This window comes from Leucoraja erinacea, chromosome 8, assembly GCF_028641065.1.
Source record: "Leucoraja erinacea ecotype New England chromosome 8, Leri_hhj_1, whole genome shotgun sequence".
Lineage (NCBI taxonomy): Eukaryota > Metazoa > Chordata > Chondrichthyes > Rajiformes > Rajidae > Leucoraja > Leucoraja erinaceus.
The window spans coordinates 32,917,257-32,941,857 of NC_073384.1; the positions used below are offsets into that span (position 1 = coordinate 32,917,257).

At 47.0% G+C, this 24,601-nt stretch overlaps 1 protein-coding gene across 3 annotated transcripts; it reads right to left on the minus strand.

Moving 5' to 3' along the window:
• Positions 1–7,901: 7,901 nt before the first annotated feature.
• On the minus strand, positions 7,902–22,405 carry tmem178a (transmembrane protein 178a). 3 transcript variants are annotated; one of them, XM_055639379.1, is made up of 4 exons: positions 22,346–22,405; positions 11,214–11,327; positions 10,061–10,198; positions 7,902–9,139 (listed from the first exon to the last, which is right to left on the minus strand). In XM_055639379.1, the coding sequence occupies exons 1-4, from the start codon at positions 22,365–22,367 to the stop codon at positions 8,898–8,900; spliced, it is 516 nt and encodes a 171-aa protein (XP_055495354.1). In that variant the 5' UTR covers positions 22,368–22,405; the 3' UTR covers positions 7,902–8,897. The 3 variants fall into 3 exon arrangements, with proteins under 3 accessions (XP_055495354.1, XP_055495353.1, XP_055495352.1); XM_055639378.1 differs by lacking the exon at positions 22,346–22,405 and adding an exon at positions 21,570–22,333 and having other exon boundaries at positions 10,065–10,198; XM_055639377.1 differs by lacking the exon at positions 22,346–22,405 and adding an exon at positions 21,570–22,333.
• Positions 22,406–24,601: the final 2,196 nt, after the last annotated feature.

Below are 24,601 nucleotides of genomic sequence, written 5' to 3' on the forward strand. Positions count from 1 at the left end.
CCCTGTGACTGCGTGGGTTTTCCCCGGGTTCTCCAATTTCTTCCCACATTCCAAAGATGTGCAGGTTTATAGGGTAATTGGCTTCTGTAAATTGTCCCTATTGTGGATAGAACTAGTGTGTGAACTGGTGATCCTTGGTCAGCATGGACTCAGTGGGCTGAAGGGCCTGGTGCGCTGCTGTATCTCTAAAGCTAACACTATAAACTGACCTCTTCTGGTGGAGCAGGTTCCATTGTGATCTTCAGGAGGGATCTAGATAAACATGTGGCATTTGGAAAATTTACAAAACGTTCGTAGAGAAGCTGGGGTGTGGAAGTGGAAGAGAGCTGGCATTGACACAATGGGCCGAATGGTTTGATTAAGAGCAAGGTGATTGATCCATGGCTAGGAATTTTATCCAACTGAAGAAGGGTCCCGTCCCGAAATGCCACCTGTTCATTCCCTCCACTGATGAATGAATGAATGAAGAGAGAGTTATGTTTCAAGAGAGAGTTAGAGTTAGATTTAGTTCTTAGGGCTAAAGCAGTGGTTCTTAACCTTTTTTGGCACCAGTACGCACATACATGAACAAAACACTGTATGTGGTATGTACCTTTGTTTGGTTCCTAAACATGGGCTCAACAAATTGATATGTTATTTGTGTCCCCTTCATGACCACCAGCATAGCCCCAAATGACCCCCCCATAAGGGGTCACGACCCACAGGTTAAGAACCACTGGGCTAAAGGAATCAACGGATTAGGGGAGAAAGCAGGAACGGGGTGCTGATTTTAGATGATCAGCCTTGATCATATTGAATGGCGGCGCTGGCTTGAAGGGCCGAATGGCTGACTCCTGCACCTGTTTTTCTATGTTTCTATGAATGAATGATACTTTACACATCTACCAAGGTACAATGAACAGCTTTGTTTTGCATACAACCTAGGCAGTACACAAGTGTCGCCACCTGTTGCCGTAGACAAAGTTACAAAAGTACTGAACTGTCCCATCTACTGCCTGCCGCTGCACGTGGCACCAACCTCCCATTCCCACGCCCGGTCCCCATTCATCTTGGTGGTTCCCAGCTTCGTCACCCATTGTTCTCGTCAGTCCACCTGGTTCTGGGTGGCACAGTTCCGTCGACGCTGGTGGCTCTGAGCCAATACAGAGTCCATGACGGGTGAGCCTGTCCTACCGGGTGGGTCCTCCATCACCAGTCCGCAGTGGGCAAGTTATTGGCCTGCTGCCACCTGACCTGCTGAGTTCCACCAGCACTGTGTTTTGCTCAAGATCCCATCATCAGCAGTTCTTTGTGTCTCAGTCTCATCTAACTGATTACTTGGAGCATAGGCAGATGCATGAGGGTTGATTTTACAGAGGTGTGGACTAGATAGGGTAAATACACAGTCCTTTGCCTAGAGTGGGGGAATCAGGTAGCACAGAAGTACAGAAGTGCAAGGTGAGGGGGGAGGGGGGGGGGGGTAGTTGAGGCATGTTCTATTAGAATGTTTAAAAAATATTCAAAAAAATCAAAACAAACTTTATTCAGAGTAAAAAAACACATACAAGAACTGTGCAAAAATTCTTTGGAGGCTATACATACATTCATTTGCGTTGTATTGTATTATTCACAAATATTTTACCCGGCACCCTGGCTACTCATGTGACCCCTGGGGTGATCTCCCTTCCCTTGTTTGGGGGGCGTCTACAGCACACACTGCCCCTCAATGTCCCACAGCGGAAGGTCTCTAGACTGTGATCCTCCCCCACAGAGCCTTGGTGATGGCTACACAAAGCTACTTCAGTGCATCCCTCAGCGCGTACTCCTGCAGTCAGGAGTGGGCCAGTCGGCAACATACCTTGACAGACATCTTTGACCTGAAGGTTGCAAAGGTCCCTGTCACGGTTTAGCCCAAACTGCTCCATCACAGAGGACTCTCTGATTTATGGACTGTTCCCAGGAACACATTCAGAGACGGACTTCAAATGCTGCTGGAACGTTATCAACTCAGTGAAGGACTCTCTTTGGTCTGCCCGAGCTGTGTTGATCTCCCAGCAGAGCGAGATGTCTTCAGTTCACCCGTTCCAGCTATATGACATCATTACTATAGCAGGGTGACTATAACTGAACACGGTAACTGAACAAAATCTTTGCCTTATCCAAGTTACTTTTTGAACACCAGCTTATTGCGACAGTCAAAACTTTTTTTTCAGGCTGGAAATGTCCAACACTAGAGGGCATAGCTTTAAGGTGAGAGGGGGGAAGTTTAAAGGACACGAGACCAAGTGCAGTTGGGTCTGCTCCCCCAACGCAAGATTCCACCACTCACCAGTTCCCCCAACACAATATTGCACCACTCACACATAGCCCTCAACTGTGCAGACGTGGCTCATTTCCCCACATCCCCCAGCACTCCCTCCTCCTCTTCACCCTCCCTCTGCAATGCCTAGAAAGGGAGGGGGGGAGGGTGTAGAGAGGGAGGGGGTAGTGAGGGAGGGGGGGGGGGGGGGTAGAGATGCAGGGGGGGTAGAGATGGAGGGGGCAGAGTGGGGGGGGAGGGGGGTTAGAGAGGGAGGGGGGGTAGAGTGAGAGGGAAGGGGATAGAGTGGGGGTGAGGGAGGGGGTGGAGAGGGCGAGGGAGGGAGAGGGAGAGGGGGATAGGGAGGGGGGAAGATAGGGAGGGGACATCTCCATCCCCCACCCCTCTCCATCTCCCTCCTCCACCCCCCCCCCTATCTCCCTCTACCTCCACACCCCATCTCCGTCCTCCACCCCCCCCCCCCCCCCTCCCTACCACCCCACTCCCCATCTCATTTCCCTCATCCACCTCCCTTCACTCCCATTCCCTGCCCCAGGACCTATCCAGTTCGTAGAGCAGCACCAGGGTCTGGAACTCGGCCTGGTTCTCGTACTCGACCTGGCCCTGGCTGTAGACTTCATCTCCCGGCTCGTCCCTGACCCTGGACCCAAGCTCGTCTTTGGTTCCAGCGGCGGCTTCTTTCTCGGACCCATCCCAAGCCCCGGGCTCGGCCCTCACTCCTCCAGCTCCGGCACCACCCTCCCCGTTGGGCGCCGGCAGCCGCCGCCACTCCTCGTTCATGGCGAGCGCTGGACTGTCCCTCCCTCCCGGAGTGTCCCGTCCTGCCTTGCGAGTGCATGTGACGTCACTCTGGGTTTTTTTCCCGAAAAGGGTGAGTTTTCGGGCTGTTTTTAAAACTTTAAATGATTAAAAACTTCCGAAATGTAGCTGGGAATGTGATGGAAAGATGTTTATCGCCTCGACGGGAAAAATATGAGTAGAATGTGTGAAAATGGGAAGGCTGTGGCCTAGCGTTTGGAAGAAAGTAGGAATTAACCAGATATTCACACACACACACACACACACACACGGCGAAGAGTTTTAGTATTACAGAGATGTGCGGGGCATGTTTGTTTACACAGAGAGTGGTGGGGGCCTGGAATGGTGGTTGAGGCAGATATGATAATGGTGATTAAGAGGCCTTTAGATAGGCACATAGTGCAGGGAATGGAGGGATAAAGATCACATGCAGAGGAGATAAGTTTTATTTGGCATCATGTTCAGCATGGACTTGTGGGCCAAGGGTGTCATATAGTCCTGCGCTGTACTATAGGGTCTATGTTAATTCATGAGTAGGAGGTTTTGCCATGAGGTTTGCGACTGATATAGAATTCAAAATAATCCAAATAAAGTGTTTCTTTATGTATAATTTTTATTGGAAGAAAGGATTTTGGTGCCAGTTATCTTTATTTCACTTTCAAAAGAAGTCGTATTCTGAACTACAGACGATCATTACAAGGATTGTATCACACGCCAGCTCACTTAACATCGAGGAATGGATACTTTGCACAGCGATACATTATCCCAAATTGTATCTAAACATTAACAATCGGACTATCTAAAAACAATGTATCTTATTGAGAACCTGCAACATTCATTAACTCTGGGTCAACCTCAGTGATTACATGGGATGGATGTTTTACCCTCAAAGTGTTCTGTTTGTTCGCTATCAACCAAGGGTGGGTGAGGACATGACATCGAGATGAGCCTTGGCATGAGCAGGGTTGTTGTGGCTTTGGTCAACTGAGCGCTCTCACTGAGCAGAGCCCTGGAACCAAGTCGAGCTCTCACTGAGCAGAGCCCTGGAGTCACGTACAGTCCCACCTGGGACCGAACGACTGCTTTCCCTCCGTGCGGTGAACCAGAGCAGTGTATCGCCCTCCAGGCCAGTTGCCTGGGGCAGTGGCGTGGCGCAGTGGGTAGTGCCACTGACTCACGGTGCCTGAAACCCCGGTTCGATCCTGACCTCGGGCGCTGTCTGTATGTGTGTGGAGTTTGCATGTTCTCCCTAGGGCCATGTGGCTTTCTTCTGGGTGCTTTGGTTTCCAGAGATGTGCAGGCAGGTGGGTTAATTTGGCCGTTGTAAATTGTCCCGCAAGTGTGAAGATGAGTGGGATAGGATAGGGGGATGAGTGCATAGGATGGATTAAAATATGGCATTAGTGCATGACTAGTGCAGGCCAATCGGATAGTGGTGTTTGGGAGACTTTTGGACATGAAGATGTAGGGAATGGACAGATATGGATTACTTGCAGGCAGATAAGACTTGGTCTTGGCATCATGTTTGGCACAGATGTGGGCGGAAGGGCCTGTTCCTGAGCTATACCATTCTATGTTCTAATAGTTTAACCTAACATCATGTTGGGCATGGACATTGTGAGCTGAAGGGCTTGTTCCTGTGCTATACTGTTCCATGTACCAGTGTAAATGGATGGTTGATGGTACGGTGGTGGGATTAGCTCGAGGTCTATTATTGTCATGTGTACTGAGGTCCAATGGAAAACGTTGTTTTACATGCTCTGCAAACAGATGAGATACACCCCATCATGCATTGAGCAAATGATTAATGGTTGGTGTGGGCTTGTTTGGACTGAAGGACATGTTTCCACGATGTATCTCCCCATGACACCTCTTGGTTCTTGGCCTGCATTGCTGAGGGCTTTAGCGAGGGCAGCGCTTTTGATGCCACTGTGTATAATGAACCTTGAGCAGCTGATCTCCTTGGTTGCCGTGGCAACTGCAGTCAGTATGCTTCAGCCGAAGCTACTTCTAAAAATGCTGGAGTAACTCAGCGGGTCAGGCAGCCTCTCTGGAGAACATGAATAGGCGATGTTTTGGGTCAGGACGCTTCTTCAGATGATCCATGTTCTGCACAGATGCTGCCTGACCCGCTGAGTTACTTCATCACTTTGTGTCTTTTTGTGCATTAACCAGCATCCAGTTCCTTGTTTCTCCACTTCCTGAAAGGCAGGTTTTTGTTTCTTGGATCTTCCTGTGGAACCAGGAATGTTCCTGCCACTTCTATGTTAATTTTCCCACTCCCAGCTCTGCCCATTTAGAGTTATACTGCATGAAACAGGCCCTTCTGCCCAACTTGCCTTAACCGACCAACATGCCCGATCTGTACTAGCCCCACCTACCTGCGTTTGGCCCACATCACCCTAAACCTATGATATCCATGTACCTGTCTAAATGTTTTTTTTAGACTTTGTGATAGTATCTGCTTCAACAACCTCAGGCAGCTCGTTCCATACACCCACCACCGTTTGTGTAAAAAAGTTAAGTCTCAGGTTTCTATTAAGTTTTTCTTCCCGCCCCTTAACCCTATGTGCTCTGGTTCTCGATTCCCTTACTCTGGGCAAGAGACTCTGCGTTTACCCGATCTATTGCTCTCATGATTTTATACACCTCTATCAGATCACCTCTCTTGCTACTGTGTTCCAAGGAATAAAGTCCTAATCTGCTCAACCTCTCCTTACTGCTCAGACCCTCGAGACATCCAGTAAATCTTCTCTGAACCCTTTCCAATTTAATAACATATTTTTTATAACATGGTGCCCAAAACTGAACACAGTACTCTTAATGTGACCTAGCCAACATTTTATATAACTGCAACAAGACCTCACGACTTCTATACTCAATACTCTGACCAGTGAAGGCCAATGTGCCAAAAGCTTCTACTGTTTCCCAGTGTTCTTCCAGTGGCCCCGACCTCAGTTTACCCTGAATAGTCAGATGAACCAGCAGACAGAGTTTGTGTGTTCTACCCACCATCTCATTGGCATCAACTGCACCAAGACATATTCGGAGCACCAAAGTTTCCATTACACCTCACAACATAATACATTTGGCCTGTGCTCTTTTGCTTGTCCCCAAAAGGTGCCAGGATGCATATCAATGAAAAATTAATTTACATTTATCAACAGTTTACCCAATGCTGGGGCACTTCAACCTGTAATATAACAACTGAACAAACAAATGAATGTTTTAACATTCACTTACATTACATGTTAGCTAAGCATGGTTAATAAACAAACGTGTCACATTGCAGGTACCAACGTGTTCCATCACAGAAAAAAAGCACCGCATTTAGAAGCAAAGAACACAAAGAATTTACACATTATTCCCACACATTGTCCTTCACGTTACTTAACACAAGGCAAATGATACACTATTATTTTTGTACACAGTGTTTAAAAAGACAGCATACCGCTATTAACTAATTAAAGTTGTACTTTATTCAACTGTACTATTTAATAAAAGAAATAAACGGTTCTACCAGAGACGGCATTTCGAATGTAAAAGTGCAAGTTGATCCCTGACTTGACAATTTAATTATCAACGTGTTGCTATTTTGATGGAACGATGATTAACATTTGGAAGTAGATTTAAAAGATTCAATTGAGTGGAACAAATATATTATTGGGATCTAAAATAGGCAGTGGTTTCACTATTGCTTTTAGAATTATGACTTTTAAAAGGCATTTGGACAGATAAACGGATAGGAAATGTTTAGATGGCTATGGGCCAAATACAGGCAAATGGGATTAGCCCAGATTTGCCATCTTGGTCGACATTGACCAGGTGGGCCGAAGGGCCAGTTTCGGTGCTGCACAGCTTAATGACTGTTTAATTAGAGTTATACAGCATGGAAACAGGCCATTCAGCCCAACTCATCCATGCTGACCAAGGTGCCTCAATTACGATAGTCCCATTTGCCCACATTTGGCCCATATCCCTCTAAGCCCTTCCTGTCCATGTATCTGTCCAAGTGTCTTTTAAATGCTGTTATAGTACTTGTCTCAACTACCTCTTCTGACAGCTCATTCCATAAATGTTATTGTACATGCTTTAACTACCTCCTCTATGAGGCTCATTCCATATACCCATCACCCTCTGTTTGAAAAGGTTGTCCCTCAGGTTCCTATTAAATCTTGCCCCTTTCACCCTAAACTTCTGCCCTCTGGTTCTATATTTCCCTACCCTAGGTAAAAGACTCTGCATTCACCCTATTCCCTTCATGATCTTATACACCTCCGTAAAATCACCCCTCAGCCTCCTGCGCTCCAAGGAATAGTCCCAGTCTGCCCAACCTCTCACTTTTCCTTGAATTCCTTGAATCCATGCAATTCCTTGAATCCATGCAACATCCTCATAAATCTTTTCTGCACCCATTCCAACTTATTGACATCCTTCCTATAGCAGTGACCAAAACCAAACACAAAACTCCAAAATCTTCCAGTAAACTTCGTTTCCTCTCTACATCTGCATTTTACTGTATACAGTTGATGAAATATTCGCCATTGGATATGGAGAAAATATCTAATATTTAAAATACAATTGTTAGCATGTCCTGATGTAACAGTTCTGTCTTGAATCTGTAATAAACAGTAGATTCGCAGAGGGAGAAATAGAATTAACATTTCAGAACAGTTGTCCCATCCAAAACTTCACTTCATCTCCTGCTCTTGCGCGCGCGTGTGTGTGTGTGTGTGTGTGTGTGTGTGTGTGTGTGTGTGTGTGTGTGTGTGTGTGTGTGTGGGTGTGTGTGTTGTGTGGGTGTGTGTGTTTCCAACACTTTTTAAATATATACAAAAAGATACAAAGTGTTGGAGTTGGGTTAGTCCAGCACTTTGTGCCTTTTTTTGTAAACCAGTATCTGCAGTTTCTTGTTTCTACTTTCTATTTATATTTTAGAATTCTAGCATGTGCGGACTTTTACTGTTGTACCAGAATGCTGGAGGCAGAAAGGATCGAAAATACAATAATCAAAGTGCTGGAGTAACTCAGATAAACTCTTGGTAAACCAGCATCTGCAGTCGTTTGTGTCGTCAAAATAAAATATTATATGTTGCTTGTTGATTAGATTTTGTGGTGACACAAGGAACTGCAGATGTTGGAATCTGGAGCAAAGCCAAAAGTGCTGGAGCAACTCAGCAGGTCAGGCAGCGTCTGGAGGGCATGGACAGACACCATTTCTTCAGGCTAGTGTTTTATATCGAGTTATGGAAAATAGAGTTAGTAGCTACTTAAATCCTTTTTATATTTGACAGCTTCACATTGCAGTTCTTGCAACAAATCCACCCAATGCTCTCATCTCACTGCTACCATCGGGAAGAAGGTCCAGGAGCCTGAAAACCATGACCTACAGGTTCAGGAACAGATTCTTCCCAACAACCATCAGGTTCTTGATCACCGCACAACACTAACCTCAACTATGAATTACAAACTGTCTTGGTTGCACTAAAGACTTTTTACAATAACATTGGGGTTTTTAATTTATTTAATATTTTATTTCTTATGTTATCATTGAGTATTGTGTTTACAGATCTGTTGTGCTGCTGCAAGTAAGAATTGATTTGATTATCGGCACATATAACAATTAAACACTCTAAAATTAGTGTTTTAAAGATGGGGCAGAGACCTATCATAAGTAATAATCCGTGGTAAAACCTACAGAAAATCACAAGAACATGATCGTACGTCTCATCTCCAACGTGAGACCGGACTGGAGGAACGTTGGTTGTGCTGAGAGTAACATCAGTGTGTCAGCATGTTTTCAGACCGAGGAATCTCTGATGGACTTCTGATGCATTGTCTTCTTTCTGTCGAGGAAGGGAAAGGCTGTGCACAGGCAGCCTGCTGTCATCACCAACCCCAGACTACCCCAGGCACAGAAAATGGACCAGCTGTAGCCATGGTCCACGTCGCGGGGGAGCCCGTAGATAAACCGCGGCTGGCGCAACAGGTCGTAGGAAATGCTGGCGGCAAAGGTGCACAGAGAGATGGTGCAGAAGATTCCTGGAGAGGAAGAGACCAAGGGGAACATTTCACCAATCGTGCCCACCACCGGCTGCACCCACTGACAAAAGGACACAAAGTGCTAGAGTAACTCAGCGTGTCAAGCAGCATCTCTGGAGAACATGGATAGGTGATGTTTCGGATCGGGACCCTTCTTCAGACTGATTACATAGGAGATGAGGGGGAATATTTTTAGCCAGAGAGTGGTGAATCTGTGGATGGCGGTGGAGGCCAAGCCATTGGGTATTTTTTAAAAGATTGACAGATTGTAAGGATATCAAATGTTACGGGGTGAAGGGAGGAGAATGGGGTTGAGATGGAAAGATAAATTTGCCATGAATGGTGGAGTAGACTTGATGAGCCAAATGGCCTAATTCTGCTCCAATGACTTAGGAAATGTCACCTATACATTTTGCTCCACAGATGCTGCCTGACCTGCTGATTCCTCCAGCACTTTGTATTTTGCTCAAGATTCTAGTATCTGCAGTTGCAAAAAAAGAATTTGCGTTTACTTGGAAGGGCCCAAAAATCTTTACAGCTAATAGAATTGTTTTAAATTAAGTTTTCTGTTTTTACCTCAGGTTCCCAGCATCTACAATCCCATGTACCTTTCTCTCCTGTTTTCACCTCAGGTTTCTGGAATCTGCAGTCTCTTGTACCCCCCATCTCCTGTTTTTACTTCAGGTTTCAAGCACCTGCAAGATTTTGCATTTGGGCTGCATTTCGGAAGTACGTCACCAAGGTAGAGCAAGTTCCCATACAAATGCAGCTTCTTGCTTCCCCCTCCCTCCGCTTGGCGGTGAAGCTAAGCACCGAAGCTCTCCCCGCTTCCCAGCCCACCAACGGAATTCCCCGGGATCACACGCACGGAAATCATTGTGGACGCACGGTGGGCAGAATGAAAGTGCCGGAAAAATTGACCTGCCATTAGGAAGAGGAGACCGGCCACATGCTGAGTGAGGTGCTCCTCCCAGAAGAAGCTCATGGCAGCCACGATGCAGCCGCAGAACAGGACGGCAGCAGCCATTCCAAGGAACCCCGCCGTGATCCGCCTCAGATCTGTCTCAGCACCCAGGGGAAGAAGAGACCTTGTTAGAACCATGCAGAAACAAACCCTGAATGTGTCGCTTTCCAGACTGAACAGAATTAATCGGATAAAAAATATCTACACTTCAAGCAGCCAACATAATCAAAGGCTTGTCCCACACCCGCCATTCCTTCTTCTCCCTGTTCCCATCCGGCAGAAGGTACAGAGGTTTGAAAGTTTGTACCACCAGACTCAGGAACAGCTTGTGAACGGTCCTTCCATAAGCTAGAGTGCTGTCTGATTCACCTGTACCCCATTGACCACATTGGACTTTGCCTGTGGACCTGGTGCACCACAATGCTGAGAACTATATTCTCGTCAGATGAGGTTATCCACCTATCCCTCTTTTTCTACTCTCACCCCATCCCCTTCCAACCATGTTCCTCCCCGCTGAGTTCCTCCTGCACTTTACATTTCACTCATCCTCTTCTCCCCTTATCTGACACCCTTTAGTCTCATTTTCACCTCCAGCCTTTGTCACTTACTCCACCCATCTGCCAATCACCCCCTCACCTGTATCCACCTATCACTTGCCAGCCTTTGTCCCGCCCCCACCTCTCTTTTCTAACTTTCTCCATCAGTCTGACAAAGGGTCCCAACACGAAACATCACCTGTCCTATAAATTGATTACTGCCACAAATGCTGCCTGACCTGACCTGACCCGCTGAGTTCCTCTTGCACTTTGTGTGTTGAATCAGTCAGAAGCCCATGATGGCGGGGTGGGGGTGGGGTGGGGTTAGAGGGCGTAAGGGAAGATGGTGGTGGAGGAGGGGTTGGCAGGTGAGGAGGGAGGGGAGGGGAGGGTGGAGGCTAGGTGTGGCGGAGAGGTTGGCAGGTGAGGAGGGGGGGAGGCTAGGTGTGGCGGAGAGGTTGGCAGATGAGGAGGGAGGGAAGGGGGGAGGGGGAAGGGTGGAGGCTAGGTGTGGAGGCAGGATGTTGGGCGCAATGGGGTAAGAGGGCAGGGTTTGAAGCTGCTCCATACTTACGCAGTAAATGCCACTCATCCTGCTGGATGGTCTTGGTCAGGTTGAAGGGAATGTTTCTCAGACGCATGGGCTGTGAGTAGTGATATTTGACAGCTGTGCATCTCTGCGCAATACCTGAGGAGGGGAGGATGAAAATCAGCTACATCATGCAATGAGTCACAGAGTCATATAGCACAGAAACAGGCCCTTCGGCCCAAACCCTCCGTGCCAGCCAAGAAGCCCCATCTAGACTAGTCCCACCTACCCGTGTCTGTCCCTCATCCTTTCAAACCTTTGATTGAACATAGAACATTGAACTGTACAGCAGATGATCAGGCCATTCAGCCCACAATGTCTGTGTTGAACCTCATGCCAAGCCGAACTATTAACTGTCTGCACATATTCCACGTTCCCTGCATATCCACGTGCCTATCAAAAATTCTCTTTATTGCCACTATTGTGTCTGCCTCCACCACCAACCCTGGCAGCACGTTCTGGGCATCCACCAGCCCCAGTGTAAAGAAACTTGCTCCTGACATCTCCTTTAAATTTTGCCTCACTCACCTTAAAGCTATGCCCTCCAGTCTTTGATTTTTCCATCCTGTCTACCCTACCTATGTCTCTGCCCCTATGTTTCCTATCCATGTAACTGAAACAAGTGTTTTTTTTAGTGTTGTTATTATACCTGCCTCACCTACCACCTCCGGCAGCTCGTTCCATATACCCACCACCATCTGTGTGAAAAAGTTACCCCTCAGGTTCCTATTAAATCTTGCCATTCTCACCATAAACCTATGCCCTCCGGTTCTTGATTCCCCTACTTTAGGTAAAAGACTGCATTCACGCTATCTAGTCCCATCATAATTTTACACACCTCAATAGGCCTCCTGCACACCAAGGAATAAAGTCCTAGCCTGCCCAACCTCTCCCTGTAGCACAGGCCCACAGTCCTGGCAACATCCTCCTAAATCTTCTCTGCATCTTTTCCAGCTTCGTGACATAATGGTGGATTAAACCTGACAGGCTCCCTGGTTGTATAAACACCGTAAACATCATTTCCAGGTACTGACTATCAATGAGACATAATTACATATTGACTGTTTTATGATATAACCAATGAAATCCCCAGGAAGGCAAAATGCAATGTGTTAGCTTTGGAACAATGTCATAGTTGATAAAAATGTAGTGGATGAATAACACAGATCAATAGTCACGAGTGTTTAATTGTCATAAGTACTGGCAATGGAACAATGACATTCTTACTGCAGCTTTACAGGCCCATAAATGCAAAACACACAGCTAAATATACAATGATCAATAATATAGTAAATTAATAATCATAATACAGACGAGGTAAGCATAATATTGCTAAATCAAAGTCTATAGTGCACCCAAAACCTCAAAGGATTGAACTAAAATATCAGCAGATGAGAGGGGCAAAGTTTAAAGGAGATGTGCAGGGCAAGTTTTCTTTTAGAAAAGGAGGTGAGTGCCTGGAACACGGGGTAATGGTGGGGATGAATTCTCAGGTGAATTTTAATCATTTTAGCCAATTGCTGAGATTTTAAATAAAGGCTGTGGCTGTTTTGCTCTCTCCTTGTCTGCTTGGCTTCTGCTATTTCACAAAAGGATATATTGCTGGAGTAATTCAGCGGGTCAGGCAGTATCCCTGGAGAACAATGTCGTGGCGTTTTGGCTTGGGATCCTGACCTGCTTGTTACTCTCGCACTTTGCGTCCTTTTGTGTAGTAACATCGTCTGCAGTTCTGAAGAAGTCTGAAGAAGGGTCTCAACCTGAAACGTCATCTGCACCTTTTAGCCAGAGATGCTGTCTGACCCGCAGAGTTACTCCAACTTTTTGTGCCTATCTGCAGTTCTTTGTTTCCAGCTTGTGGCTTCTGATAATCTCTTATTTTCTGAATTAAAGATCAGTAGAAAGGGGGAGAGAATCTAAATGTTGAGAGACAGGAACTGCGACTATGATCTGTTCAGCTAATGGAATCATCTGCGCCAGTGGAAGAGAGGAAAACGCTCTCTCAGCAGATGTGAGCAGCTCAATACAGGCGCTTGAAATCCCCTTCCATTCCTCTGCTGGTGCAGGGCTCTCCCACAACATCTCACAGCCCAGAGTAGCATCTGTAGCACTGTCTCCCAGTACTCCTCAACTCTTCCCCCGCCCCCCGCAACAATGTCCCTGGGTTCCCTCGACAACCACGAGAGCTCTGGCACTACCACAATTATTGATTTGTTGTGTTATTTATTATTATATATTCATTGTTTTACTGAGTTTACAAGCCTTTTAAGCTGCAGTTATCTAGGATTGTATTGTTCTTTTAGTTTTTTGTTTTAGAGATACAGCGTGGAAACAGACCCTTCAGCCCACCGAGTCCGTGCCCACCCGATACACTACTTCTATCCTACATGCTAGGGACAATTTACAGAGGCTGATTAACCTACAAACCTGCACATCCTGGGAACGTGGGAGGAAGCCGAGCACCCAGAGGAAACCCACGCAGTCACAGGGAGAATGTACAAACTGCACACAGACAACACCTATAGTCAGGGTCAAACCCAGGTTTCTGGCGCTGTAAGGCAGAAACTTTACAGCTGAGCAGTGTACTAACCCTGTTCTGTCGCCGGTACATATGACAATTTAAACATTCCTAACTCTTATAATAACATAATCTTCATAATTGGCCTTGGACAGGTTGGGGGAGAGGGCAGAAGCATGGCAGGTGCAGTATAATGTGGATAAATGTAAGGTTAGCCACTTTGGTGGCAAGAACAGGAAGGCAGATTATTATCTGAATGGTGTCAAGTTAGGAAAAGGGGAGGTGCAATGAGACCTTGGTGTGCTTGTATATCAGTCACTGAAAGTAAGCATGCAGGTACAGCAGGCAGTGAAGAAAGCTAGTAGCATGTTGCGAGAGGATTTGAGTTTAGGAGCAAGGAGCCCCTACTGCAGTTGTACAGGGCCCTGATGAGACCGCACCTGGAATATTGTGTGGAATTTTGGTCTCCTAATTTGAGGAAGTACATTATTGCTATTGAGGGAGTACAGCGTTGGTTTACCAGGTTAATTCCCAGGTGGGATTTACATATGATGTAAGAATGGGTCAACTGGGCTTGTATTCGTTGGAATTTGGAAGGATGAGAGGGAATCTTATAGAAACATACAAAATTCTTAAAGGATTGGACAAGTTAGATGCAGGAAAACATTTCCCGATGTTGGGGGAGTCCAGACCCAGGGGTCACAGTTTAAGAATAAGGGGTAGGTCATTTAGGATTAAGATGAGGAAAAACGTTTTCACCAGAGAGTTGTGGATCTGTGGAATTCGCTGCCACAGAAAGCAGTAGATCATATTGAATGGCGGTGCTGGCTCGAAGGGATGAATAGCCTACTCCTGCACCTATTTTCTGTGTTTCAATCCTGATCTCTAGCACTGTCTGTGTGGAGTTTGCACATTCTCCCTGTGACCACATGGGTTTCCTCCGGGTACTCCAGGTTTCTCCCACATCCACTTCATCCTCAGTAACAATTAGTACAGGAGCACCTCAAGGCTGCTCAGCCCCCTGCTTTACTCAATCTATACCCATGACTGCGTAGCCGGTCATAGTGCGAACTCCATCATCAAGTTCGCTGACGACACCACCGTTGTTGGACGAATTACAGATGGTGATGAGTCAGTGTATAGAAGTGAGATCGACCGACTGACCAAATGGTGCCAGCACAACAACCTGGGTCTCAACATCAGTAAGACCAAGGAACTGATTGTGGACTTTGGTACGGGAAGGATGAGGACCCACAATCCTGTTTATATCAACGGGACGGTGATGGAGAGGGTTAATAACTTCAAATTCCTGGGCCTGCATATATCAGAAGATCTTTCCTGGACCCAGCTTCCTGAGAAGATTACGGAGATTCGGCGTGTCAAAGAGGATTCTCCTAAACCTCTACAGGTGCACGGTAGAGAGCATTCTGACTGGTTGCATCGTGGCCTGGTTCGGCAACTTGAACGTCCAGGAGCAAAAAAGACTACAAAAAGTTGTGACCACTGCCCAGTCCATCACCAGCTTTGACCTCCCCATCGTGGAAGGGATCTATCGTAGTCACTGCCTCAAAAAGGCAGCCAACATCATCAAGGACCCACACCATCCTGGCCACACACTCATCTCACCACTACCTTCAGGAAGAAGGTACAGGAGCCTGAAGACTGTAACATCCAGGTTCAGGAACAGCAGCTTCCCCACAGCCATCAGGCTATTAAATACAATGAACAAACTATGAGCTCTAATCTGCAAAAGACTATATTATTATTCGTTATTTGCACTATATTTGTTAATTATTGAACTTTTTATTTTTTTCCCCATTACATATTCACATATGTTTACATATTCACATATTCTGTTGTGCTGCAGCAAGTAAGAATTTCATTGTCCCGTCTGGGGCATATGACAATAAAACACTCTTGACTCCTTGTCGGTTAATTGGCCCTCTGTAAATTACCCCAAGTGTGTAGTGAGTGGATATAAAAGTGAGATAACATAGAACAAGTGTGACTGGGTGATCAGTGGTCAGCCTTGACTCAGTGGGCCAAAGGGCCTGGCTCCCCACTGTATCTCTAAACACTACACAAGATGCTGCCGGACCCATTCAGTACCTCCAGCACTGTGTTTTGATAAACACCTGCAGTACCTGTTCTACCTGCAGGTGGCGTCTCGATTGATATTTTACTTGGTGTTAAATGTATCACCAAGAGGTGGGGCACATGTTGTCGACCTCACCGTGGTGAGCTCTCAATTGACCTCAGTCAGGCAAACGACAACAAACCGAGACAGCAGCAGAGATAATGCAACCTCAGTCGCTGCAGATTGCAGCCCTAATGCAACCTCAGTCGCTGCAGATTGCAGCCCAAATGCAACCTCAGTCGCCGCAGCTTGGTGCCAACCCGGAGCATTCGCCCTTTTTACGGATGTCGAACCGGATGGCATCACCCTGCTGCAGCTGAATGCGGAAGGCCTAACTGGCTACAGCGCCTGGAGGGCGTTATATTACTTCTGCTTCCTCAAACGCAAGAAGACCAAGAAGTATTTTAAATGACGTATAACATTTTTATCATTGTACAATGTGGCCACAAGGCTTTACAAATTATGAATTGAAAATTTTATTTTCAATCATTATCACATCTAAGGTTTGAAAGGCTTTAGTCTTTCTTGCTAAAGCCTACATGCAGTCTGACATAGCAAGCTTTGAGCTGCATTTACAGTTGTGCAGCTGACCATAATCTTAACACAGCCAAACACAAAGTGCTGGAAGAACTCAATGGGTCAGGCAGCATCTGTAGAAGGAATGGATAAAACGTCAGATAAGAGATGGTCTTGAATCATGTTCAACAGGGACACTGAGGACCTAAGGGCCTATTTCTCTGCTGTACTGTGCTGTGTTCTATGAGATACAGTGACTCAGTGGTAGAGCCCCAGCCTCACAGCCAGAGACCCAGATTCGATCCTGACTGCGTGTGCTGTCTGCACAGAGTTTGTGCGTTCTCCCTGTGATTGCGTGAGTTTTCTCCAGGTGTTCTGGCTTCTTCCAAAGACATGCAAGTTTGTAGGTTAATTGGCTTCTTTGAATTGTCCCTAGTGTGTAGGATAGTGCTAGTGTACTGGTCTGCACAGACACGGTGGGCCGAAGGGCCGGTTTCTAAAGATTTACGTGGGTGCCTACAACGAGCTGCCGGATGGCAGTGGAGGCAGATACTTTGAACAATGTTTAAGAAGCCTTTAGATAGTCTAGGCTTAGATTTAGTATTGTCACGTGTACCGAGGTACAGTGAAAAGCTTTGTTTTGCTTGCTATCCAAACAGATTTGATAATACTGTACTATACGTAAATACAATCAGTTCAAACTCAAGTCCAATTGGTAGAGCAAAGCAGAAAATACAGAGTGCAGAATACAGTTCTGAGCATTGTCGCACATCAGTTCCAGAGACAAAGTCCAATGCCACAAGGATATGCAAGGAGGGGTATGGATCATGCACAGAATATAGTGTTCTAGCAATATCACATTATAATTACAGAGAAAAAGTGCACGGGGAGCAAGGAGGTAGGTTGGAAGATCGGGACTGTAGCTTATGGGAGGACTACTCATGCGTGTGTATATATGTGTGTGCATATGTGTTTGATTGTGTGTGTGTCATGTGTACTTGTCCCAGTGTAAGCTGTTACATGGAGCCTGCCATCCACATTGCTCTTTACATTTGGGGAATGCCTGGGTTCTGGGCCCTGAAAAGTCACCATGACTCCTCAGTCATGCAAAGTTGTTGCTGACCTGCCTTCCCGAGCATCTCTGCCTCCTACCAGTGGCCTGCCTGATGCAGCAAGGGTTTAATTTACAACTGTGTCGCTGTAATTATCACAACTTCCTGGCAACATGTTTAACACTTCAGTCACGCGTGTTGGACGTTTTATAAATATCCAGCAAATGCCACAAAAATGTTGTTGAATTCAGGCCATCTCAATATAATAAGAATAGATAGAACACCATTGAATCACAACAGGAGCGGCACGGTGGCGCAGTGCTAGAGCCACTGCATCACAGGCCCGGGTTCGATCTTGACCTTGGGTGCAGTCTGTGTGGAGTTTGCACGTTCTCCCTGTGACTGCATCTGGGTGCTCAGGTTTCCTCCCACAACCTAAGCATCCCTGGAGAACATGGATAAAAGAAGGATCTCCTTTAAACATTCCTCCTCTCACATTATAGCTGTGCTCTCCAGTGTTGGATGTTTCAATAGACATTAGGTGCAGGAGTAGTCCCTCGGCCCCTCGAGCCAGCACCACCATTCAATGTGATCATGGCTGATCATCCACAATCAGTACCCTGTTCCTGCCTTCTTCCCATATCCCCTGACTCCGATATCTTTAAGAGCTCTGTCCAGCTCTCTCTTGAAAGAATCCAGAGAACCAGCCTCCATCGCCCTCCGAGGCAGAGAATTCCACAGACTCACAACTCTCTGTGTGAAAAGGTTTTTCCTCATCTCCGTTCTAAATGGCTTGCCCCTTATTCTTAAACTGTGGCCCCTGGTTCTGGACTCCCCCAACATCGGGAACATGTTTCCTGCCTCTAGCATGTCCAAACCCTTAATAGTCTTATACGTTTTAATAAGATAACCTCTCATCCTTTTAAATTCCAGAGTATAAATTGCCCAGCGGCTCCATTCTATCAACACATGACAGTCCCACCATCCCGGGAATTAACCTGGTGAACCTACGCGGCACTCCCTCAATAGCAAAAATGTCCTTCCTCAAATTGGACCACCAAAACTGCACACAATACTCCAGGTGTGGTCTCACTAGGGCCCTATACAACTGCAGAAGGACCTCTTTGCTCCTATACTCAACTCCTCTTGTTATGAAGGCCAACATGCCATTTGCTTTTTTCACTGCCTGCTGTACCTGCATGCTTAATTTCAGTGACTGATGAACAAGGACCCCCAGATCCTGTGTACTTTCCATTTTCCCAACTTGAGACAATTTAGATAATAATCTGCCTTCCTGTTTTTGCCAACAAAGTGGATAACATCAAATTTATCCACATTAAACTGCATCTGCCATCTGCCCACTTACCCAACCTGTCCAAGTCACCATGCATCCTCATAGCATCCTCTTCACAGTTCACACTGCCACCCAGCTTTGTGTCATCTGCAAATTTGCTAATGTTACTTTTAATCCTTTCATCTAAATCATGAATGTATATTGTAAATAGCTGCGGTCCCAGCACAGAGCCTTGCGGTACACCACTTGTCACTGCCTGCCATTCTGAAAGGGACCTGTTAATCGCTACTCTTTGTTTCCTGTCTGCCAACCACTTCTCTATCCATGTCAGCACCCTACCCCCAATAGCATGTGCTCTAATTTTGCCCACTAATCTCATATGTGAGACCTTATCAAATGCTTCCTGAAAGTCCAGTTACACTACATCCACTGGCTCTCCCTTGTCCATTTTCCTTTACATCCTGAAAACATTCCAGAAGATTAGTCAAGCATGATTTCCCCATCGTAATTCCATGCTGACTCGGACCAATCCTGTTACATCTTTCCAAATGTGCCGCTATTTCATCTTTTATAATTGACTCCAGCATCTTCCCCACCACCGATGTCAGGCTAACTGGTCTATAATTTCCTATTTTCTCTCTCCCGCCTTTCTTTAAAAGGGGGATAACATTAGCTATCCTCCAATCCACAGTAACTGATCCTGAATCTATAGAACATTGGAAAATGATCACCAATGCGTGTACAATTTCGATAGGCATTTCCCTAAGTACCCTGGGATGCAGACCATCAGGCCCTGGGGATTTATCTGCCTTCAGTCCCATCAGTCTACCCAACACCATTTCCTGTCTAACATGAATTTCCTTCAGTTCCTCCATCACCCTAGCTCCTCTGGCCACAAGTACATCAGGGAGATTGTTTGTGTCCTCCTTAGTGAAGACGGATCCAAAGTACCTGTTCAACTCGTCTGCCATTTCCTTGTTCCCCACAAATAAATTCACCTTTTTCAGTCTCCAAGGGTTCAAATTTGGTCTTACCTAAATTTTTCCTCTTCACATACAAGCTTTTACTATCCTCGTTTATATTCTTGGCTAACTTACCTTCGTACATCATCTTTTCTCCCCGTATTGCCTTTTTAGTTATCTTCTGTTGCTCTTTAAAAGTTGCCCAATCCTCTGGCTTCTCGCTCATCCTTGTTATGTTATATTTATTTTTACACTGTCCCTGACTTCCCTTGTCAGCCACGGTCACCCCTTACTCCCCTTAGAATCTTTCTTCCTCTTTGGAATTAACTGATCCTGCACCTTCTGTATTGTTCCCAGAAATACCTGCCATTGTTGTTCCACTGTCATCCCTGCTACGGTATCTTTCCAGGCAACTTTAGCCAGCTCCTCCCTCATGGCTCCATAGTCCCCTTTGTTCAACTGTAACACTGACACCTCCGATTTACCCTTCTTCCTCTCAAATTGTCGATTAAACATCATATTATGGTCATTACCTCGTAATGGCTCCTTTACTTCGAGTTCCCTTATCAAATCCGGTTCATTACACAACACTAAATCCAGAATTGCCTTCTCCCTGGTATGCTCCAGTACAAGAATCCATCATTGAGGCATTCCACAAACTCCCTTTCTTGAGGTCCAGTACCAACCTGATTTTCCCAGTCTACCTGCAAGTTGAAACCTCCCATAACAACCGTAGCATTACCTTTACGACATGCCAATTTTAACTCTTGTTTCAACTTGCACCCTATAACCCAGGCTACTGTTTGGGGGCCTGTAGATAAATCCCATTAGGGTATTTTAACCCTTACAATTCCTTAGTTCTATCCATACTGACTCCACATCTCCTGTTTCAATGTCACCCCTTGCAAAGGACAGAGTTTCATTCCTCACCAACAGAGCTACCCCACCCCCCCTCTGCCCACCTGTCTGTCTTTTTGATAGGACGCATACCCTTGAATATTCCGTTCCCAGCCCTGGTCTTCTTGCAGCCACCCCGGGGAAAAGACCATCTACCCTATCTTTACCTCTCATAATTTTATACAGTTCTATCAAGTCGCTCCTCAACCTCCAACGTTCCAGAGAAAACAATTCAAGTCCGCCCCATCCCTGTAGCTGAAACCCTCTAGTCCAGGCATGCTTCTGATAAACCTCCTCTGCATTCTCTCCAATGCCTCTACATCTTCCCTGCAGTGGGGTGCCTCGAACTGCAACCAATACTCCAAATGCAGCCTAACCAAAGTCCTATAGAGCTACATGATGACTTTCTGACTGTTATATACAATGCCCCTAGCAATGAAGATAATCATACCATACGACTTCTTAACCACCCTATTTACTTGTGCTGCCACCTTTTTATGAGCGATGAACTTGGACTTCAATGTCTATCGCTGCACACCAACGCTGTTCAGGGTCTCGCCATTAACTGTATACTCTCTCCTTACATTCGCCCTCCCAAAGTGCAACATCTCGCACTTGTTGGGGTTAGATTCCATCTGCCTATTTCTGCAGCTGATCTAGAAACCGCTGTGTCTTCTCCCCTCAGCCTCCGGAGCGCTCCAGAGACTGGACATTGTGGGCCAGAGTGCCTGCTCCTGTGATGTTGGGTCCAGCCCAGTGGTTCCATGGGTTGCCCCACACATCCCACCCTCACCCCTGGAGACCAGGTGGCTGAACACAGAGGCACCTTTGGGTGCACCACACCTCATCTAACCCCGGAGACCAGTGGTTGACCCAACGGCACCCTAAGGTTCCCTAGCCCCCACCCAACCCTCAAGACCAGTGGTTAACCCTGTGGCACCCATGGGTGCCCCACAGCCCACCCTTACCTCTGGAGACCAGGTGGTCGATGTCGGGGTCCACTCCCAGGTAGTAGCACCTCCTCCAGAGCCCGGTGTGGGTGGCGAACAGCGGCCGCGCACAGTCCGACTCCAGGAGACCGGGACCGGGACCGGGACCGGAGCGCCAGTTGTCGGGCGGGGCAGCAGCGGCGGCGGCGGCGGCGCCCGGGGGCTCGGGTTCCCGCAGCGGCATCAGGCGACCGCCGCAACCCTGCCGGTGCCGCCGGGTGTCGGTGCCGTACCAGTGGTCGGTGCCCAGCGCCGCGGCGAGGAGTAGCAGCGCCCCGAGTCCCAGCGCCAAGCTAGCGGCACCGCTGCCCCGCCACCCCATCACCACTGGACACCGGGGAACCGGGGAACCCGCCGGCCACTGGACACCGGGGAACCGGGGAACCCACCGGCCACTGGACCCGGGGAACCGGGGAACCCACCGGCCACTGGACACCGGGGAACCGGGGAACCCGCCGGCCACTGGACACCGGGGAATCGAGCACAGGGGATGCGGGAGCCGGGCACTGGACAACGGGTACCGGGCTCCCTAAACTGGGTAACGGGGTCCGGGGTCTCTTCACCGGGCACCGGCCGGCTAAAGGGTCTCTTCCCCGAGCGAGCACCGCCCGCTTCACCTCCCAGGCGCCGGTGCAGGAGCTTCGCGGGAGCGGCTGCCTCGCTCGGTCTGTCCGGCTCCGGCAGACGCAAACACTACTGCTCTTGCTGTATCCGATCTCTCCCCCCTTCTATTCGCCCTCCCCCTCGCTACCTACCTCTCTCTCTTTCTCTCTCCATCCATCTGACACCCCCCTCTCTCTCTCTCCTTCCCCGTGTCACTCAATCCCCTCCTCTCTCTGCCTCTCTCCTTCCCCCTCTCTGTCAGTCTATATCTCTCTCCCTCTCCTCAGTCTCTCCGCCCCCTCTCTCTCCCGCCATCCCCACTCCCTTTCTCTCTGTCCCCTCCCTTTGTCCAACCCCTCTCCATCTTTCCTCCTCCCTTCTTCCCATCCTTACATCTCTCCACCCCCTCCACCATCCTCCTTTCTTCACCCTCCAGTTGTTCTTTTCTTCTCCCGACCTGTCCCTCCCTTATTGCCACATGCACCAAGGTACAGTTAGCAAGGTACCCCTCAGGTTATCCTCTCACCTTAAACCTATGTCTGCTTCTTGATTCCCCTTCTTTGGGTAAAAGACTCTGTGCATTCACCTCATATATTACCCTCATTATTGTACACGCCTCTACAAGATCACCTCAGCCTCCTGCACTCCAAGGTATAAAGTCGTAGCTATGAATACAAGGTCAATGATTTTTAGTCAGAGGGTGGTGAATCTGTGGAGTTCATTGTCACAGACGGCTGTGAAGGCCAAGTCATTGGGTATTTTTAAAGCAGAGATTGATAGGTTCTTGATTAGTTAGGGTGTCAACGGGTTACAGGGAGAAGGCAGGAGAATGGGGTTGAAAGGGAAAAATAGATCATCTATGTTCGAATGGCAGAGCAGACTCGATGGAGCGAATGGCCTAATTTTTAGCTTATGTCTTATGGTCGTGATCTGCTGGGTTTAGCTTAAGTTAGTTTTCTTTAATTTAGAGATACAGCGTAGAAACAGACCCTTTGGCACACGGAGTCTGCACCGACCAGCGGGCACCCATACACTAGTTCTATCCTACACACTAGGGGCAATTTACAGAAGCCAAATAACCTACAAATCACATTTCTTTGGGGTGTGGGATGAAACCAGAACACCCGAAGCAAACCCACGCGGTCACAGAGAGAACGTGTAAACTCTGAACAGGCAGCACCCGTAGTCAGGATCAAATCTGGGTCTCTGGCACTGAGAGGCAGTAATTCTATCAGTGTGCTACTTTGCTGCCCCAATACCTCTGTTTCTGTTACAGATTTCCATCATCTGTACTGTTTTTTTTTCTCTTTTGATTTGGGGGTGGGTTACAATTCAAAAGGATTTGCGGCATTACCTGAGAGTGGCAAGGAAATAAATATGAGCCCTAGGCGATTTTCAAATCCCAATGCACATTCAGGTCCTGACACCGTCGCTATGACAACCAGGGAAAAAAAGCAAGGAAAAAACACCATAAGGAAACAACGGATGACACTACTATAAATACACCAACACACCCACTTCCTCGCTCTGTCCCAATCGCAATTTCGCTGTGGCTCAATTACATTTACAAAACGCTTGTCAAGAATTTCATTTAAAAAGAAATATAACGTGTTACCAAGCATGTGCAAGTGGAATTATAAAGGGTGCAGTTATTTAATATTAGATTGAAATCCCATACAATTAAGACATTTCGTGGTCTTTCTTTTCATAGGCTAAATGGCAAGTTGAAAAGGAGGCACAAGGAACTGCAGATGCTAGAATCTTGAGCAAAACACAAAGTGCTGGAGTAACCTCAGGTGACACAGTGGAGCTGCGGTAGATTTGCTGCCTCACAGACTGAAAAGATGGAAAGGTTGTGACAGCTTTGACAAACCGTCCGCTCAGACTGAAGAAGGGTCCCGACCTGACACATCATGTGTCCAGAGATGGTGTCTGACCCACTGAGTTACTCCAGCACTTTTTCACTGTACCTCGGTACATTTGACAAGTATAATCTTCAACCTAGACGTAGAATGTGCCTTGGGTTCAGTTTGGATGTAAACATCATTCAGGGAGGAGAGGACATTTCCTCACATCAGGCATTCACATCCATGATTTGAGATTGAATCCCACAGCATTCTGTTCTAGAGCCAAGAGTGGGAAGAATGAAGCAGAATAATGCTTACATCGCAAAGCAACAGGGAGCGATAAAACACAATGAAAAAGCAACAGAGCCATGCATTAACCTGTTATTATCAAGGTATTATTAAAGGGCGCACATTTACTGAATCTATCATAATATTATACTTTCAACCATCTAGGGGGTACATGTTAGAACTCTCTCCACAAATCTCCACAAAGTCTTTAAGTATTTTTAAAGTGGAGATTGATAACTTCCTGATTAGTAAGGGTAGCAAGGCAGGAGAATG

Bases quoted from the DNA above. Each gene is read 5' to 3' on its own strand.
- tmem178a (XM_055639377.1), bottom strand. From the start codon at position 21,912: ATGGGGTGGCGGGGCAGCGGTGCCGCTAGCTTGGCGCTGGGACTCGGG. The intron at 10,199-11,213 runs GTAAGTATGGAG...GTGCTGAGACAG, and splicing joins GGATGAGTGGCATTTACTGC to ATCTGAGGCGGATCACGGCG. The intron at 9,140-10,060 runs GTCAATTTTTCC...CTTCCTCTCCAG, and splicing joins TCTCCTCTTCCTAATGGCAG to GAATCTTCTGCACCATCTCT.